At 43.0% G+C, this 21,191-nt stretch overlaps 1 protein-coding gene across 1 annotated transcript in view; it reads right to left on the reverse strand.

Moving 5' to 3' along the window:
• Positions 1 to 21,191, reverse strand: part of LOC142660307 (capping protein, Arp2/3 and myosin-I linker protein 3-like) — a 318,596-nt gene that overhangs the window by 161,591 nt on the left and 135,814 nt on the right. Inside the window, exons 8-10 of the mRNA XM_075836905.1 lie at positions 20,570 to 20,643; positions 17,891 to 17,966; positions 3,096 to 3,184 (exon numbers count right to left, since the gene is read on the reverse strand). Of these exons, the coding sequence (XP_075693020.1) occupies positions 3,096 to 3,184; positions 17,891 to 17,966; positions 20,570 to 20,643 (239 nt within the window). The remainder of the gene's footprint in view (positions 1 to 3,095; positions 3,185 to 17,890; positions 17,967 to 20,569; positions 20,644 to 21,191) is intronic.

The raw sequence follows: 21,191 nt of genomic DNA on the forward strand, positions 1-21,191 counted from the left end.
TCACATCACATTTTCTGCTTACATTTGACATATACGTTGACAAAAGCTCCCAACATATACGTTAAACATAGGCTGTGACATATGCCTAGCAGTGGCATCTGTCACCCATAGACTATAATTATAGCCATTTAATGGATAAATCATGAAAAGAGGTCGTGAGAATTCAGAATTGATAAATAAATAGGAGCAGAAAAAGAGAAACTTGATCTAGCGCTGGGTTTAAAAGGAAGTAATATTCCAACTTTATTCCAAATATATTAAAAAGTTCATATACAAAGGCGTGGATGCATCAGATAGCAGGCCTATGCGTTTCAGACAAATCACTTGTCCTTACTCATGGCGTGTTGGCAACACGCCATGACTAAAGACAAGTGATTTGTCTGAGAAAGGCTCCTGTGTTGAGCTGAAACGTTATCTATATAAATAAAGCCAAAATATATCCAATAAAGCACCATCACCATTTTGCTTACACCTTGGAGTGCTACCTGATTTTTGGATCTACTTTTTTTGGGTCCTTTGGTCTTGACCCGGGCGGGTTAGCACCCACATACAATTGAGGCTGTGCGGCTGAAATATATATGTATATTATCTTTGCTAAAAAGTGCACAGCTATTGGTCGGATAAGCAAAATGACCTATTCCTGCATTTGGATTGGCTATTTTTTTTATGAATAATGACGATGTTGGTATACACATTAGACACTATTGATTGATTACAATCTATTTAGAATATAATTGCATCAATGCGCTTATATTATTAGATATTTTTTAAATATAATGTGCAACAAATGAAATCACTATGTTAAGGAAAATAATAAAAACTAAATCTAGCAGCATTGAGCGAGATAACCACGTTAGAATAGGTGATGAGGCAAGCGCTAGAGTATGTATGAAAACGAAAGATTTTTCACAATACACCTTCTATAATTTTTCTTTTCCGCTTTTAGAGTCTAGACATGATCATTTTATATAAGGGCTTATTCAGACGAACGGGATATACGTCCGTGCAACACGCATCATTTTCACGCGCGTCGCACGGACCTATATTAGTCTATGGGGCCGTGCAGACAGGTGCGTGATTTTTACGCAGCGTGAGTCCGCAGCGAAAAACTCACAACGTGTCTGTTCTTTGAGCGTATTTCGCGCATCATGGACCCATTGAAGTCAATGGTTACGTGAAAATCACGCGCACCACACGGAAGCACTTCCATGGGACGCGCGGGATTCGCGAAACTGCTGTGGAAACGATGAATGAAAACAGAAAAGCACCACGTGCTTTTCTGTTTACAAACATCCAAACGGAGTGTCATAATGATGGCGGCTGCGCGAAAAGCACGCAGCCGCGCATCATATGGGGCTGACACACGGAGATGTCAAGTGCCTTTTGCGTCCCCAAATGCCGCATTTTTTTGCGCGCACAAAACGCACACGATCGTGTGAATCCGGCCTAACTGTAATTTTATGTTTTATTTAAATTTAAAGTATTAATGTGTGTTGATTCTTAGCGGCTATTTAAACATACTAATGGTACACGCCTATATGCTGCCAGAGGAAGCCGGAAGGGCGAAATCCAGGGTCGGGCTGCAGAACTTGGCGTGCCGTATGAGATTGTATATGTCATATGCCTTTTATTCTGTTTATCTTGTAAGTATGGATTAAAGTGTGGCGTTTGTACTTTTCCAATGGTGGTGCACTATCTGTTTTTTCTCCCTTGTTGGAGGTATAGACCAGCAATCAAAAGAACTTATATAGCACGCTGCTATATTGCTTTGTGGAACTATAAGAACCAGAACTACAGAGAAACACACCAGTGGAAGTTGGAATTGTCTTCTCTGCATGCAGGCTGGGGGATAAGAATACCCTACGTGAACACTTCAGACTTTTCTTGCTTGCAACCGTCTGAGCGGTAAAACTTTATAATAGTAAGTTATGAACTTAGATGTGATAGATAACAGGTGGATCCTGCGTGTCAGAGACCCGCAGACACTGAACCCGTCAGTCCCGCAGACGTGACGGGAACAGGATTTAGCGCTAGATACAGCTGCTGTGTATAAAAAATATAGAACAGCTGTTCCTCAAAAAGTAAAACAAATTTTTAATAACTATTGATAAAGTCACACCAAACACACTGACTGACCTGTTTATTTAAAAAAAAATAAAAAAATGCCCTGCATAGGTTTACATAGCCTTTAATCTGGCCCTAGTTCAACATGAACATATTTGTTAGTGTTTTTGCTTACTAAAATTGTCTGTAACTTTTCAGATTTTTTTTTTTTTTTAGAAAAAGACATTAAAGCAGCCACTGCAGGGTAAAAGTAATATTACATGCTGGCTATTTAAATAAATGACCGACCATGTAGTACATAGACAGGCTGGGTCCACTGTAGCGAGAGCCACTCTTTGTTAGCATCTATACATTCTGGTTCCTATGCCATTAATAGAGAATATGGAAAGGAGTTTGTTTCATAAAGACAGTCCCTTTATATTGACAGATCATATGGTGACTGGATGTTGACAGACTACAATTTGTAAAATAATAAAATACTTTATTCCTGGATTAAAGTACTCCCCTATGTTATGGAAAAATCCTATACAGTAAATTAAATTTAAAATATTGGCTTATAAACTTATTAGTATATACCTGAAACGCAAGCAGGTTAGATCATGATTTAAAAAATTATTTAATCATTAAAGCGAACCTCCAGTTAAAAACAAAAAATTAACTATGAGCTACAAAATCATAGTTAACATACCAGATGGCCTTCTCCTGCTTGTTCCTGGGTTCGTTTTTGCATTCAGGACCCTTTTGTCCGTCATCCAAGTCGGCCGCCGCTGTCTTGCATATGGGGAGCGTTGTCAGCAAGTCTTAGACACGCCCCCAAACTCTCTGTACTGCCCTCGAATGGACACAGTGCTTACGTCATCAGCGCAGTGAAGGGGGTGGGGCGTGTCTCAGAATTGCAGCGAGGAACAAGCAGGAGAAGGCCACTAGGTATGTTAACTATAGTTTATAGTTAATTATTTGCCTTTGACTGGAGTATCACTTTAATTTTTAATCCTTTTCTCTTGTAGTTTAGTCATTGACAACATTCTTACCATTTTAATCCACAGTTTTCCAAAACTAGCTCTTCAATTTTTTTTGATCTTCCTAATACATACAAAATTTGCTCGAAAATCTCTGATCTCTGAAAAAAATGAAATAAAATTACGATTAACAATATTACATTATCCCAAGCGCACCATGGAGGGGGAAAAAAAGAACACTCTACCTTTATTTTTTTTGTACAACCATTTGAAGGCTTTATCCAAGCTGCTGATAAAGCTCTAGGTTCCGAGGAGAGCTTCCCTTTAGTGCATCGCTGAGAGAATGGCTAGAAGGTTTATGCTTTCACTGTAAACATTTAGTGCTTCCCTAAAACGATGAATACCATGACGGAATCCCAACAGAACCCATTGGTTTTTATCATCCAGTTTTTCGTTGCTTTGCTCCTATGATTGTGCAGAACAACGGAAGACTTGAACGCAAATGTGAAGAGAGCCTAACAAACTGCATATCTGTAGTTTGAAAGGGTATAAAATTTACCCAATGACTAAATGTGTTACTCGATGGTCTCAAATATTTCAAAATGTGAACATTTATTTTGCTTTACTTCATATTACAGCAATATTAGTTTATTTGTGACACTGGGGGAAGAAGGTAGTCATGAAAGGAATTTCACACTAACAGGAAAGGGTGAGGAGGCACTGCTGTAAGTACTACAGGAAGAGGGGAGGAAGTTTATTGTGGCCACTGTTATTGCTACTAGGGGCAAAATAAACCGCTGGAACTGGTTTTACTAGAAACCGTTGATCATTTCAAGCATTTACATGTTTGTCAACTTTCCCAAATATGCTGGGACTATCCCGAATATTAAAACAATACGTGCAAATTTTTGTCCTTGGCACGTCTCCGTAAACCCTCCCCTTATGATGTCAAACTCAGCTCTCTGTCCACCCACCGGAGTAACATTTCCATATAATTACCCTCCCTGCTGCTGAGTTGGGTCTTGTTCACCTCCGGGCGCAGTGCTGGGTCCTGATACTATTCAGCGTCAGGACGTATGTGCAGCTCAGATAACTTCCCGACGCTGAAGGACATCAGGATCCAGTGCTTAGGACTAGTCTGCTGCAGCCCTTTAACTAAGATTATCATCTGCGATACTCATACTTGCCATCAGTCCTGTATTTGCCGGGACTGTCCCAAATTTACAGAGACAGTCCCGGCAAATTACTGTCCCGGGACTTATCCCAGCAACTGCGACATTCAATTGTATCTGTGTCCTTAGGACCTGTAAACTGTAAAGGATCTGCCAGACACAGCTTCTGTGTCGACGCCCGTGGTTTATCAGTCTGCATCTGCTTCTAGGTCTGATAGAGTGACTCGATCTGCTACCACTCAGGCTGGTAGGCTGAGGAGTGGGAGAACCTATCACAGCCTGGCCAGACGGAGCTAGCTCCCGCCCTCGGTCTATTTATACCTTCATTTCCTGCTCTTCCTTTGCCTGTGATTCTGTCTGGTTTCCTGGCTCTGCTGTTCTTGCTAGTACTATTGACCTCTGCTTCAAACTGACCCTGGCTTTACTGACTACGCTCCTGGTCTGCGTTTGGTACCTCGTACACTCCTGGTTTGACTCGGCTCGTTCACTGCTCTTGTTGCTCACGGTGTTGCCGTGGGCAACTGCCCCATTTCCCTTAGCTTCTGTGTACCCCTGTCTGTTTGTCTGTCGTGCACTTATTGAGCGTAGGGACCGTCGCCCAGTTGTACTCCGTCGCCTAGGACGGGCCGTGCAAGTAGGCAGGGACTGAGTGGTGGGTAGATTAGGGCTCACCTGTCTGTCTCCCTACCCCAACAATACATAAACACTGGCAGAGCAGGAAACTATCCACTTCCTGCTCTGCCATTCACTCCTCCTGGAGTGCCGGAATCCCCGGCCAAAGCGGGGATTACGCTCATAGATGGAGCCCTTGACTTCACTGTCCGTATAAGGGCAGTCAAGTCAGGCCAGGGCACCTCCTGCAGCGGAATCGCCGGCCAGAGCATTGTCAATGCTCTGCCTCGGATTCCACTCATAGACGGAGCCCCTGACTTCACTGTCCATATATGGACAGTGATGTCAGGGGCTTTCCCAGAGAAGGAGTCCCAGAGTAGAGACTATACTAGCACTCGACTCCGAAACTCCTGCTCTGGGGAAGCCCACTACAACACTGGCCATATAGGAACAGTTTTTCAGGAGCAGAGCAGGAGTCCCAGACAGAGTGCTGAATTGGCTCTGCTCTGGGACTCCAGTTGGGGAAGCCCCTGAAATCACTGTCCATTTATGGACAGTGATGTCAGGAGCAGAGCTGGAGTTCCAGGCAGAGGGCTAGTAGTGCTTTGTCCAGGACTCCTGCTCTGGGGTTCTCCCTGACATCACATTGCGGTCCAGGAGGATCCCCTGATGTCACTCTCTATGGACATTGATGTCAGGGTCTACTACAGCAGAGGAATCCCCGGCCAAAGCGTGGCATCTACAGGGGTACTGTGGGGCATCAAGTACAGGGGGACTGTGTGGCTCTATCTACAGGGGGGCTGTGTGGCTCTATCTAGAGAGGGGCTGTGTGGCTCTATCTACAGAGAGGCTGTGTGGCTCTATCTACAGGTGGCTGTGTGGTTATATCTACAGGAGGCTGTGTGGCACTATCTACAGGGGGCTGTGTGGCACTACTAACAAGGGGGCTCTGTGGCACTATCTACAATGGGGCTGTGTGGCACTATCTACAGGGGGCTGTGTGGCACTACTTACAAGGGGGCTCTGTGGCACTATCTACAATGGGGCTGTGTGCAACTATCTACAGGGGGCTGTGTGGCATTATCTACAGAAGGCACTGTGCTATTATCTACAGGGGCACTGTGGTACTATCTAAAAAAGAGATGTGTGCCACTATCTACATGAGGGCCATGTGCAACTATCTACAGGAGGGCCATGTGGCACTATCTACAGGAGGACCATGTGGCACTATCTACAGGAGGACCATGTGGCACTATCTACAGGAAGCAGTGCGTGGCAATAACTACAAGGAGCAGTGTGTGGTAATATCTACAGGGAGCAGTGTGTGGCAATATCTACAGGGGGGCACTATCTTTGCGGATTTTTACGCTACCTGTAGTGGTCAGCACATATCGCCTAGTCCTATTGATAAAGTGAGACATAACATGCATGTATACAACCGGAAAACCAGAGGGATACTGGCCACCATAGTAGTTGTCAGCCAAACTAGTGCAGAAATTTTTGGTTGTTTATTTGTATGCAGAAATTCTGGAAAGCCACGCCCCATCAGATAAGCCTTGCCCCATAAGACACACCCACCAAAGACTCCACACTCTAAGTGTCCCTGGAAAAAAAAATCAAATGTTGGCAACTATGGATACTGTCTGCTGTATCCTATCATGTGTAATACTGTTTGCTGGGGCCATGTATCTAAGCCTACCATATTTGATACTGTCTGTTGGGGACCTGTATCTAAGCCTATCATGTGTCATCATTTTCTGCTTGGGCTCTGTATTTAAGCCTATCATGTGTAATACTGTCTACAGGTGCCCGGCATCTAAGCCTATCATGTGTTATACTGTCTGTGGGGGCCCTGTATCTGAGCATATCAGGATACTAACTGCTGAGCAGCTGTATCTAAACCTATCATGTGTGATACTGTCTGCTGGGGCCCCGTATTTATGCCTATCATGTGTGATACCTGCTGCTGTTCGGCTGTATCTAAGCCTATCGTGTATGATACTCTCTGCTGGGGTCCTATGTCTAAGTCTATCATGTGTAATTCTAAGTCTATTATGTATGATACTGGCTTCTAAACAGCTGTATGGAAGCCTATCAAATGAGAATTGCAGCACTGGAGTCCTGGTTTCAAAACATACCGATAGGAAATTTAGATTGTGAGCCCCAATGGGAACAGTAAGTTTAGACCTCTGCTGGGGCCCTGTATGTAAGTTAAATTTATTTTAAAAATTATTACGTTTTATTACACATTTTGTAAGAAGTTACAAAAATAAAAAAATCAAACCTAATTGTCATAGTATGAGATGATGAACATAAGAGTGATAGTCAGCAACATATGTTACACACAAAGTATTGAACACAAAGGGTAGGTAAAGGATAAGGGACATAGAATTAAAGATACCAAAAAGGAAAAAACAGACACGCAGGAAAGGGTGGCAATACACAGAGATGCTCCCTAGAGGATAGCGAGTAACTTAAGTATCCTAAAAAAGGCCATCTAGCCAGCGAGGGAGGTCTGCACTATCCCGGAACAGAGGTGTCAGGTTTACCACGATCAGTGGCGGATTAAGTAGATCATAGGCCCTGGGCAGTTCCTCAAACTTGGGCCTACCTTTCCCACCGCCGCTCTGCCGCGCCTATAGTGACCACCCTTCTGTGCGAGCATTGACAAATTAGTCTTACGATTCCCCTTGTCAAAGGGCTGTGTCCCTACATACTGACAGTCTCCAACCATCGCTGACAGTATCACGCAGTGTCATGGACACATCCTCTTGACAATGTGAATGGTAACTGTAAAGGATCTGCCAGGCACAGCTTCGGGGTTAACTCCCTTAATTAATCAGTCAGCACCTGAATCTACATCACTGAGACTGACTCCAGCTTCCACCACTCAGGCTGGCAGGCTTAGGAGTGGGAGAGCCTATCGCAGCCTGGCCAGACTCAGCTAGCTCCCGCCCTCTGTCTATTTATACCTGCATTTCCTGTTCCTCCTTGCTTGTTATTCTTTTTCGTGTGGTTTCCTGGCCCAGCTACAGCTCCTTCTATTTTGTTCCTGCTCCATACAGACCCTGGCTTACTGACTACTCTTCTGCTCTTCGTTTGGTACCTCGCACACTCCTGGCTTGACTCGGCTCGTTCACCACTCTGGTTGCTCACGGTGTTGCCGTGGGCAACTGCCCCTTTCCCTTGCTTGTATTCCCTTGTATGTTTGTCGTGCACTTACTGTCAGGAGAGGGGACAGATCCTCTATAAATTCAATGACTCACAAGTGATGTCCTCTCTGATGGGAGTCGTTCTTTTTTCTTTTCTTCTCCATCTGACATGGCGACTTCTCCTTATGACTGCAGAGTTTCCTGATGAGAAATCTTTGCCCCCCCCCCCCACACTTCTGCAGCTTTTTCCAGCCTCTATAGAAACACAAACTTTCTCACACCAAGGCCCAGGCCCATACATTAAAGTGGTTGTCCAGGCATGGACCATTTTTTTATACTGATGACCTATCCACAGGATAGTTTATCAGTATATGATCGGTGCGGGTCCGACTCCCGGACCCCGATCTGATCAGCTGTCGTGGCTGCGTCTGGGCACCGGATGTTGTGCAGTGTTGAGTGCCTGTAGTGCTGGAAGCAGATGGCTCCATATACTGCACAGCGGCTGTGCAGCAGAACTTCGACTCTGCTTCTATTCACTTGAATAGGAGTAGAGCTACAGTATTGCTGCACACCCCCTATACTGTGACCGGAGCCATTTGCTTCCGGCACGGACATCTGGTGCCTAGAGGCAGCCAGAGCAGCTAATTGATGCGGGATCTGGGTGTCAGAGCCCCACCAATCATATACTGATGACCTATCCTGTGGATAGGTCATCAGTATAAAGCAACTATCCATGCCTGGACAACCCCTTTTACTCAGACTAATAAATTTGGACTCCAAACCAGACCATAGAATACGTACAGACCCCAGACCTTCTAAATTATTGCAGTCCCCAGACCAGACCCCTTTAAACAAATACAGACCCCAGAACAAGCACCCTAAATAAATACAGACTCTTGACAAGACCCCCTAAATACAGACCTTGGACCAGACAAGTAAATACAGACCCCAGACCTACCACCCATGCCCCTAAATACAGACTCCCAGACCAGAACCCCTAAACTAATGCAGACCCCAGATGCCCTAAATACAGACCCCTAAATAAAGATCACCTAACTTCAGACCCCAGACCAGGCCCCTAAATACAGACTCCAGACCAGGCCCCCTAATTAAAGATCAAATACCAGACCCCCTAAATACAGACCCCAGAACAGACCCCCTAAATACAGACCCCTTAAATGAACACAAAACCCAGAGCAGACCCCCCCTAAATACGGACCCCTTAACTAGTCATCCCCTTATACTTACACAGCAGCTCATTCTTCTACCTTGCTGCTGTTCTAGGACCTGCGTTCATGTGACCTGCAGGTCTCCAAGCAGTACCAAGAACTGCAGACATAAGATCATGTGACCTTATGTCTGCAGGTCCTTTTGCAGGACATAGACAATGCAGTTCTGTCACGATTCGCGGAAAAAACTTGACAAAACTGCAATGTACTTTTGGCGGCCATGGGCCCCCGGGGAGCCTCAGGCCCCAGGCGGGCACCCAAAACGCCCCTATTATGATCTGCCATTGACCACGAACAACCGCCATCAATCCCTCCATTTTCATAATATTGTTCATTTCATTCAGCCTTTCCTGCAAGCAAGGCACAGTAGTGGACTTCCAGTGGCAAGGAATCACAGTCATGGCTGCAGTTAAAAAGTGTCTAAAGAAACCCTTCTTAAAGGCATCGGAGTGACCCAGGAACCATGGAGAGCAAACCTACAGAAGTAGAGGCAATAATGGAAGTACCCATAAGTTTTTTGTTAAGGTCGAAAATTTTCGTACATAAAGGACAAAGCATTGAGCAGTCCCACCAAACATGCAACATTGTTCCAGGTGGCACTCCCACACCACCAACAACTCTATCCGACACATCAGGAAATATCCCATGGAGAAATGAAGAATTTCAAATATCATCTTGTGAGTACTTTATAGTTTTTTTTCCTGTGCAAAGCAGGAGGTCGGTAACTTGTGAGCTAACATGAAGGGCAGTTTGCGAATCTTCATCAGAATGTTGAATCCCCATCTCCCGGTCCCAGGCTGTGGTGAATGCCAACTGAGTAGGAGAGTAAGAAGGCTGGAACATCCCATGAAAATAGGACAACAGGCGCGATGGTGAAGAAAATTGCAATAGATATAACTCCTGGAGAGTCTTATCTTGCAGAAAATTGTACAATCCCCCATGGAGGACAGAAAAAACCTTAATTGGAAATATGACCCCCATGCCGCCCGCCTCCCTGGGCAGGATTCTGCAATAGAATTAAGAGGGAGAAGATCACAAGTAGATCAAAGGGTCTGAGACAAATATATTCCATCTTGCCCCCTCCAGCAAAGGAACATGTCCATTAGATAGGTCGGAAGTACGGATAATCCGCTCCCATACTGCAAGAAATTGGTGCATCAAGAAGGGTAGGGAAGACGACAGCCCTGTCTGGTGCCATTGGCAATTATCAACAGATCAAGAGACCATTAACCTCCACTCAAGCCGTAGGTCTATTGTACAAAGCCATGATTTTACTCAACAGGTTAGGGCCAAGCCCAATGCACCCAATCAAACGCCTTTTCGGCATAGACAGATAGTAAACATGCTGGAACTCCATGTTTCCAAACATAGGGTAATAGAAGAAGGGTCTTATTAGTATTGGCATGCCCCTCCCTTCCACGTACAAACCCCACCTGATCATCACAGACCAAGCTGGGCATCAATGGAGAGAGACGAGAGGCAATCATCTTAGCATAAATCTTTACATCCATATTCGTCAAGAAGATAGGTCTAAAGTTGGCGCATGTCGTGGGGTCTTTACCCGGTTTAAGAAGAAGTGCTATGTGGGCCTCTAGAGATTGAGGAGCAAAAGGACCAGTAGAGGACACGGAATTAAAGACTTTCGCTAAGAACAGAGCAAGCTATTCTCTAAATATTTTGTAGAACCGGTTATTGAAACCATCAGGCCCCCGACTTTTACTCATCGGAAATCCTTAATTGCTTGCTCCACCTCTATATCAAAAATCTCCTCATCAAGTCGTGAGGCATCTTCAATGGGTAGGGATGGTAATGCCGTTTCATTCACGTAATGATCTGCCATTTCTCGCAGCACATCAAGTGGCATATTATGAAAATGAACCTTAATATTATACAAGGAAGAATAATATTGTCTGAAGCATGCAGTAATATCTATAGGATCATGAAAATCAGTGCCCGACGATGATTTAATTTTAGGAATGTAAGCCACTTGTGTGCGATGATGTAAAAGTCTTTCCAAATGTCGACCGCATTTATCTGCAAATTCATCGGAGTGTTTACGCAGCTGATGACTGAATCTAGCATAAGACTGATCAATAAGAGAACACAATGATTCTCTGGTAGTTGTGTGGTCAGCAAAAACCTGAGGAGATTGTAAATATTTATGTCTAAATTCCAAATCTTGGATTTGTGCGAGTAGCCGAACAATAGTAACCCCCTTCTTCTCCCTTTTTAGATGTTGCATTAGTACACCCCTCACTACGCATTTCAGAGCTTCCCATAGTTTTGGAAAAGGGGTCATGAGTATGGGTCGCAAAAAATGTGTCAAGTATCTCTTTGAGTGCTGACATACACACCATGTCACGCAAAAGGTTATCATTGATCTTCCAAGATCTTGGATCTTCTTGTTGAATTGGGAAAGGTTAACGTGGCAAAGACCAGTGCATGGTCTTACCATAGCATGGTCCCTACCGCCGATGTAGGGTGCCAGGTAAGGAAGTGGTGGCTAACGAGAAAAGCGTCCAATTGGCTGTACATATTACGCAAAGGAGAGAAATATGTATATTCTCTTACCTTTCGGTGCAATACCATCCACACGTCAATTAACTGCATAGACTGCATGGTGTTATTCAAAGTTGCCATCTGGGATCGAGGAATAGCACTGCTGCCCGAAGAAGTATTAAGCCTGTATTTAAAGGTTAAATTAAAATCACCGTCTACAATCAAAAGGCCCTCTGCAAACTCCTCCAGCCTTCTTAGGAACAGTCTACTGTACATACACGTGCCTGGTCCTGATTAGGAAGATAAAGATTGGCACGGATGGACATTTTAAGAAAGAAATACAGACCTTCTGTATCAGTTGACACCTCTAATACCTTGTGAGGGAGAGATTTGTGGATACAGATATTACACCGTTAGATTTGGCCTCGGCGGTTGGCACTAGGAAACTTTTCTGGATATTATCGATTAGAGAACTGTGGTGTATGACCGACTTTAATGTGAGTTCCTGCAGGAATAAGAGATGAACTCTTTCCTTATTGTAACGGCCGTGGACCGCCGCCTCCCCTTACCTGTTGACGGCCGCGACTGCAGACCTCTCTCCTCCTGCCGATGTCTCCTTCCCTGGAGATGCCAGCACATGCATCCGCTCTGCCCTGCAGTGACCACTAAGGTGCACGCGCGTGCTTGCTCCCGGCATTAAAGGGCGCACATGTAAATAATTAATTATCCCCAGATCACCCTGGACTATAAAAAGTGCCCTGCCCTTTCACTACTTGCTTGAGCGTTGTTGTGTATTCCCATGTTAGTCTTAGCAAATGGTCCATTAGTCGTATCCTGTTCCCAGTGTTCCCGTGCCCTGCTACCTGTATCCTGTATTCCGTGCTGTGTTTGTTCCTGAGCCTTATCGGGTGTTGGAGTCATGTTGTGTCCCCTGTCATGCCTGCTGTCATACACCACGTCTGGTGTCATCTGCCACGCCTGATATCATCCGCCACGTGTGGCATCATCTACCTTCATGTTCCATCTATGCCTAAGCCTCTGCTACTGTCTGGACTATTTCAGGTACTCTTGTGCTAGGTCTTTCTATAGACTGTTTGGCCAGCTGCTACTTGGCTACGGGGGTACGGCCTAGTGGGTCCACATACCCACAGATCGTGACACTTATGCATGTTATATAATATCTGTGAGCGTTTTTATAGGACATTAAGTTCCCTAACATTAAAAGTACCAAACTTTAATTGAGCCATCCCACTCGCCGCCTCTTCTGAGGACAGTGCCAAAGGAGAAAATACAACAAATATCAAGCAAATATGTAAAAACATCAACAAGACAAAACAAAGAAGGGAAGAACACAAAAAAAGGTGGGGGAGAGATAAGGAAGAGGAAAGGACAACGGTTAGAAGGATGACAACTAGCACCCACTCCCTCAATAATAAATCAGGAAGGTAAGTCCCTAAGAGGGAAGTGTCAGGAAAAGCATGAGCCCCAGCACTATCAATGTCAAGCAATTTATCAGCATCAAAGAGAAGTAAATAGAAAAAGGATAACAATATATGTAAATAATGTGGCCATCACATAAAACAAAGCATAGGAAATAACCCTTGTCAGGATAATTATTTAAAGTGCATATGAAATTACAAAGAGTAATTACTGAAAAATAAAAGGTATTGAACTTGTTGCTACATTAAAGAGTGTATCTATGTGTTTATCATATGTGTCAACAACTAATAGTATTACAAACCAAACATTACTCCACATTCGATCTTTTAGACCCCATGGGTTATTTTCATACCCATAGCATATCCTAGAATTGGTAAAATATGCAAAATCTCTACAGGAGGCCGATAAATTCTATGATGTTTAAACGTATTATCTTCAATCATGCATAAATCCCAGTGATGACCAGGAGAAACCAAGAAGAAAGTTCTCGTGTTAATGGAAAAGTTCAAATACTTTGTAAACTATGCAAAACAGTAGATCAGAGAGAAAAAACATTCGCAGGTAGACATACTCACGACTATCAAGTGATAATCATTCTGGGTCTGCAATGCCTCCCCTAAGTCGACCTCCAGGAGGTTGACGCACCCGTTGAGGTGGTGGTGGAGCATATGGCCAGTTAGGGATGGAGTGTCGTGGTAAATTAAGATCAGCGCAAAAGTCAGGAATGTCTCTAGGGTGCCTGACAAACAGCAGCACTCTGTCCCGCCATACTTGTCATTGAAAAAGGTGTCCCCAGGAGTAAGAAATTTCTCAATCTCTCAGAACATCCAGCAGAGGTCGAAGTTCATTGCGTTTGTCTAAAGTCATCCTAGAAATGTCAGATAACTACTCATGCACATGACAGTATTTTTCATCAGTAATTACGGACAGTAAATACTGACAGTAATTACGGACCCATTAATTTCTATTGGCCACGGACACCTTTCATTATTTTTACTGATGGGTGTCCATGCTAAAAAAATTATAGAACCTGTCCTATTCTTGTCAGTAATTACGGCAAAGTCTCTCCCATAGAAGTCTATGGAAGCTTCCGTAAATACGGACGGCTACTGATGTGCATTTGTAAACCGTCCATATTTACGGAAGCATTGCTGGGCAACATGTTGATAACATAATTTGCACCCTCCCTCTTTTTGTAAGGACCCGTATTTACGGACAGTATTTCGGGATAGATGAAAATACTGTCGTGTGCATGGGGCCTGAATATTTACACCATCCATCTGTAGATCACCCTTATCTTATGCTTCCGCATTATTTGTTCTTTAATAGTGAAATAGTGGATGGGGCAAAGGACATTTCTCAGTCTGTCAGGGTCTGGGTTACGAGGACCAAGGGTTCTATGTGCTCTATCTATCTCCAGGATCTCATCAGCAGGATGATCTAGCAAGAGGTTAAACAGCTTCTGCAAAGTGGGGTATTAGCTGCACAGGAGATATCGCCTCGGGCATACCTCTGACCCAGATATTGTTACGGCGATTTCTATTCTCATGGTCCTCCGCCAGATTGAAGAGCATATGTATCTGTTGGGAGTGTTGATCCAAGCGATCTGCCTGAGATGTTTGTTGAGCTGATACAGCAGAAATATCTCCCTTCATACGCTGTACTTGATCAGTTAAATGAGAGAGATTGGTGGTAACAGATTGAATCTCCGATTTATATGTAGTCTCCAGGCGTTGTATATAACTTTCCATGTCCTGCTTTGTAGGCATAGTAGCCAATTGTTGTTTAAACCCTTGTATATCATCCTCCATTACAGAGCCCCTGGATTTGTTATGTCTATGGGACGAGATCTGGTCCCTGGAGAGGGGGAGACATTACAGCAGCCTTTGCCACACTGGGGAGAAATGTAGGGGAGTTCAAATCTGCAGGGTGAGCTCCACATGTTGAATGCTCCTGACGTGGCAGCGCCATTTTAATAGCAGTAGTGTTAGATGCAGCCTCAGCCTAGGATAAAGTGAGAGAGTCCTGGGTGCCAGAAATAGAAGGGAGAGTCTGAGCAATACCTGTTTCGGTGGAGGAGGGTGACGGAGAAGTCCCTGTTGCAGGCTGAGTCCCCTTGTTAGAATGCTCCCAGTCCAGTGGAGCCATTTTGGAGATTGCGCCAGCAGCACCATCAGAGAGGTATCTCTGTATAGACCTGCGGCAGACTATTGTCTGCTGGGGCCCTGTATGTAAGCTTATCATGTGTGATACGGTCTACTGGGCACTTGTGTCTAAGCCTATCATGTGTGATATTGTCTGCTGGGGCCCTGTACGTAAGCCTATCATGCATGATACTGTCTGCTGGGGCCATGTATCTAAGCCTATCATGTGTGATACAGTCTACTGGGGCCCTGTATGTAAACTTATCATGTGTGATACTGTCTACTGGGCACTTGTGTCTAAGCCTATCATGTGTGATATTGTCCGCTGGGGTCCTGTATTTAAGCCTATCATGTGTGATACTGTCTGCTGGGGCCATGTATCTAAGCCTATCATGTGTTCAACTAATAATATGCCTCTTAGCAGTCCCAGATCCAGCAGATATAGTTGAAATTATTAATACAAACGAACAAGCATGGGGTCACTCCCACAAATCCTCAACTTGTGCCTTGTAGGACAAACTGGTTGCAGAGGGGGTACACTGAATGTTGCTTTTGTTTTTCTTCTAGGCTGGTAACCTCTAATTCTGACCAGACCTGATCAAATGCAACACAACACCACCACCAGCGGTAAGTACAGTGCCTGTCCTCTGTGAAAATTGTAATGTTCAAAAACCAGGTAGGAGTTTCTTCTGGTTACTGACATTAATGTTAGGTTTTTATTTTGTAGGGAAATGATGTCTGCCTTGTAAACTGAACGTTGCTTTTCTTTCCTCTAGGTTGGTAACATCAGCGCCAACCTCTAAATCTGACCAGTCTTGATCTGAGTCCTGCAAGTCTGTGACATACAACCCACCAGCGGTAAGTACAGTGCCGGCAAATTGTAATGTTCTGTAATTTACCACAGATAACTTTCTGCATCAAAGATTAGATGAAACATGGTTCTATTCTTTAACTACAACAGCAATTTGGCTGCTTTCTTCCAGGAACACCACCACATCTGTCCACTGGTTGTGTATGATATTGTCCATACCCTGCAATGAAGGTGATCTGGAATGAAGCACATAACCTCTTGACAGGTATGGTGCTGTTTTTGGAAGAAAGCGGGCATGTTTTTATAATCTTGTACAACGCCTTAATCTTACCCATTTGGGAATTTTTTACTTATTTCTCTACCCTATGTGTTATAGAAATTGAAAAACTTCATATAGAATAGTTTTTATTACTTTCTCATTGGTGGGGGTACTGGCAAGTGAATAGGACTATGCTGCTGGTGGCTGGGAGTGCAGAGTAGGGAAAGAAATGTAAGTGGCCAACGTGCTTACATGCCTCCTAACAGTCCTGGATCCAGCAGATATAGTTGATAAATTGTAGAGCAGGTAGCCATCAGCTCCCTGCTCCTGCATTCATCTGACGATGGCAGTGAGCGTCTTTGCCCAGAGAGGCACGATGCAGTGACGTCATCACGCCTGTCTGCACCGAGCCACACACATCACAGTACGTAAGGGACCTTCAGAGCGATCACCATTTGTCGTCGGAACAGGGCTGGGTCAGTATTTATTTTATTATTTTTAGGAGGCGCTATGGGGGCATTATACTGTGGGTGGGGAGGCACTATGGAACATGAATACTGCGTGTGGCTCTATGGGGGCATGAAACTGTGTGGGAGGTATTATGAGGGCATGATTCTCTGTGGGGGCACTATAAGGGCATGATATTGTGTGGAGGGCACTATGAAGGCAGGATACTGTGTGGGGCATAAAGGGAACTGGTGTGTATGGGCAGTGATTGAGCAGGGTTACAGGCTTAACGTTAAAAAATCTTGTCACATGAGTTCTCCCTCTTTCTAATACTTGAAAGTTGGGAGGTATGGTGCTTATACAGGGCTGTTGTCTCTTCATTCTCAGGTTTGGCGGGTTGTGCCAAATTTAACTTAGCTCTACCTGCTATTTTATATCACTCTTTTGTCAATTTTATATCAATCTAACTAATCAGTATATGCTAAATAGTGGTTATGAGATTTTTCCAAAATTAATTATTTGTATGCAAAAAATCAGGGGGAACCTCTTGGTAGGGGATACCGTCTTTAGGGCAGACCCCAATTTGTCTGGACCACAAAGTGTCCCTGGAAAACATTTTCAAATGTAGGCTACTGTGGGCTTAGAATATTTTCTTTATACAAAATGACACATATGCTAATATAAATAAAATCTACCTTTTAATGTTGATCTCGACATTTTTATCTTTCATGGTAATTTGGGTCATATCTTAAGATTTATTTTTTTTGCCTTCCACTGGTTTAAGATTGAAGTGGATAATTGAATGCAAAGCTTTGAGAGGCCAGAAATGTGACATAAAAACAGAAAGTTATAATCATAATTTATACACATTAATTTCTCCTACGAGCATGCCGCTTTTGGTGATTATTGTGGAGTGGGTCCCCTTTACTCATTTTGTTATTGGGCCCTGTAACAAAAAGAGCTTTCTTGCCAGCATAGCAGGAAGTACAATATACGACCAATAAAAGTGCCATGTAATGTTGAAATACTGCCACATAGAAGCAAATAAGAATGACACACAGTGAGCATAGACTGCAAGGACATTCTACAACATTATACTTACCAAACGAATATCTTTACAATGAAGTTTTGTGAACCATTGGTTGAATGACAATGAAGCCACTGCCAGTGCCACATCACTAAAATTAAGAATGGAATATTAATTCTTGCAAATGGAACACCAATAAAAATTTTCTTGTTTTTTTTGCATAAAATAGCATCATGTTTTACTACTCCATCTGTTTTCTGGGGATAGGGACCTCCAGCATAGAGTACTATTTAAAGGGGTTTTCCACCTTCTGACAACTGATGACCTATTCACATGATCTTTGGGTGTCCGACACAGCTGGTCCGGTACCTCAGTGCACCAGACGTACATGCCGGAAGCAGTTGGCTCCGGCCACGGTATAGCGGCCAAGCTGCAGTTTAGCAGCTCTGCTCCTATTGAAGTGAATAGGAGCAGACCTGCAGTTCTGTAGCATGGCTGCTATGCTATGTACGGAGCCAACTGCTTCCGGGCTCCGTACATAGCTTTATGTGCCATAACATCCGGTGCCCGCAAGCCACCGAAGCGGCTTAATGGTGCGGGGTCCGGGTGTCGATGATATATATACTGATGACCTATCCGATGGATACGTATACAAATAATAATACAATGTGTATCTTTACTAAAACCAGAAAAATTATGCTTAAGTAAAGCCCCATTTACAGTATTATAGTTTCGAGTCATTCGTTTTTGAATGATCAATGATAATTATCCAGTTTGAGTGCACTATTATTTATCATTGATATTTTTTGATTGCACTAACATAAAAATTATCCTCATCATTGGCAACTGGGCTGGCTAGCACAGCCTAGCGCACAGTTCTCTAGAGAGCCGTCGCTAGGCAGCAATGAATCTTGTCATGGCCAGTTCCATGTAAACAGCCTTTTAACTTTAGCATCCAATGCAATCAAAATGGTTAAATAAGATGCATGGCTGACATGATGTTAGAGCAAAATATTTGTCTTATACAAGTTACTTGTGAGAGGGGATAGTGAAATAGAAAAATATGGGATATATATAGCACCCTCATATGAATAGGGAACAAAAATATTTAACCTCTTGCCAGCATATGAAATACAGTTACATCATAGCCAGCATGGGTAATATGGAGCGTGCTCACGGGCTGAGCCGGCTCCATACCAAATGGGTGTCAGTTGTATGTTACATTCGATACATCCAAGTAACGAGCGGAACGGAGATGACTTATGTAGATTCCACTAGTTTAACCCCTTATATGTTGCTGTCAATAGCGACTGCGGCATCTAAATCTTTAGAAAGAGGGGGCGGCCCCCTCCGACAACCTATCGCCGCGATCACAAGATGCTGATGGTTGTCATGGCCACCTGGGGGGTCTTCATTCTCCTCTGTCAGGGGCAGGGTTTAATAGGAGTCGGTAGAAAACACACTATAATGCAATACATAAGTGATCTAATGATCGCTGGTTCTAGTCCCCTGTGGGGACATATACAAAAGTAAAGACACAGTTAAGTAAATGTTTTTTTATGTACAAAAAAAATATTACAAGTTAAAAAAAAAAACTTTAACCATTTTGCCCCAAAAGAAATGTAAAGGAAAGAAAATAAACATAATTGGTGTCACTGCGTCCATAAAAGTACGAACTATTACAATGTAACATTATTTAACTTGCACAGTGAACGTTGTAAAAAAATGTAAATAAAAACTTTCCAGATTTTCTGTTCTTTGGTCACCTTGTCTCCCACAAAAATAGAATAAAAAGTAATCAAATGGCCTTATGTACCTCAGAATTGTACCAATAAAATCTGCAGCTTCCCAAAAAACACACAAGCCCTCACACCGCTCAATCGACAGAAAAATAAAAGTAATGGCTCTCAGAATATGGTGACGCAAAACAATTTTTTTGGACAATTTTTTTTTCTTTGTAAAAGTAGTAAAACATAAAAAAATATTTAAACTTGTTATTGCTGTAATCGTATTGACCCGCAGAATAAAGTTAACATGTGGATTTTACCGCACGGTGAACGCGGTAAAAACGAAACCCTAAAGCAATGGGGGAATCACAGTGTTTTTCCCATTCCACCCCACAACAAAAAAAAATTTCCAGTTTCCCAGTAGATTATATGGTACAATAAATGGTGCAGTGAAAAACTACAACTCGTTCTGCAAAAAACAAGCACTCCTATGGCTATAAAACAAAACAAAAATATGGCTTTTGTATGGTGGGGAAGAAAAAACTAAAATGAAAAACTGAAAAATGGTTGTGGCAGCAAGGGGTTAATAGTACATAAGAACGTGTTTTATTGCAGCCAATAAAAAAAATGATTGTTTATTATGCTGTTATTGTTATTTGGGTATAGACACTATTTTTAAAAGCATAGGCATGCCCTTCCGTATGAAACTAGTATTACCATTAATAGGAATAATCCATGACCACCAGTGAACAATGTAGCTATAGGTGGTGCACCATCCAATGCCTCTCTAGCTCTGTTTACATACCTATGTCATAGGAATGAGGAAGGGAGGAGTCGGGACCTGACAAATCATTTGCAGTAAAGCAATAATGGTGTCATAGAATTTGCATAAAGAAAAAATCAGACCCTAAAGCATATGCTTTAAAGAAAATAGCCTAGTTATGTAAAAGGTGCAAGAAAAAAAGAATTCAAGTTAGAATAGAAAATAGTTTATTATACATTTAGTAAATCTATTTATATTTCTTACCGGGCATCCAAGTGCATGAAGTCTAATAATCTGAACTCTCTGGACTTTTGACCATGATATATATTGTCAATGTCCTGAAAAATATTTAATAATATACATAAATTTTTCAACAAGTTATACAGTACTCAAAGATTGCATAATACATCGCATAATTTTAGACGCCTCTCTCATAAACTTAAATTTGTTCTATTTTCCCAAATAAGCTTTTTAAAAGTGTTAATAACTGCAGAATGATGAAATTCTGTATTAGTATGCAGCACGCTATCAGCTGTAAAATAAGGACAGAAAGCTTCAAAATTTGTGCTTTGTGTTTAGTAGAAAATCTGAAGGTCCTTTTTAGTAAAGGATCTTTCACATGGGCCAATGATTGAACGAACATGCGTAATTACGAACGTTCCCGAATATTTGCCTGTGTAAACAGGGCAGCGATCAGCCGACGAACGAGCAAACATTTTTGTTTGTTGTTCTGTCTAAACTTTTATGCGGCCAGAACAATGCACGCTTGTCGGCAACACATCTCCCCGTATAAACAAGATGCAAATGGAGTGGGACGAATGATCGTATTAACGATCGTTCATCCCCATACGCTTGATCATTGCTCCATTTGAACATTATTGCAGTA

This window comes from Rhinoderma darwinii, chromosome 9, assembly GCF_050947455.1.
Source record: "Rhinoderma darwinii isolate aRhiDar2 chromosome 9, aRhiDar2.hap1, whole genome shotgun sequence".
Taxonomy (NCBI): Eukaryota; Metazoa; Chordata; class Amphibia; order Anura; family Rhinodermatidae; genus Rhinoderma; species Rhinoderma darwinii.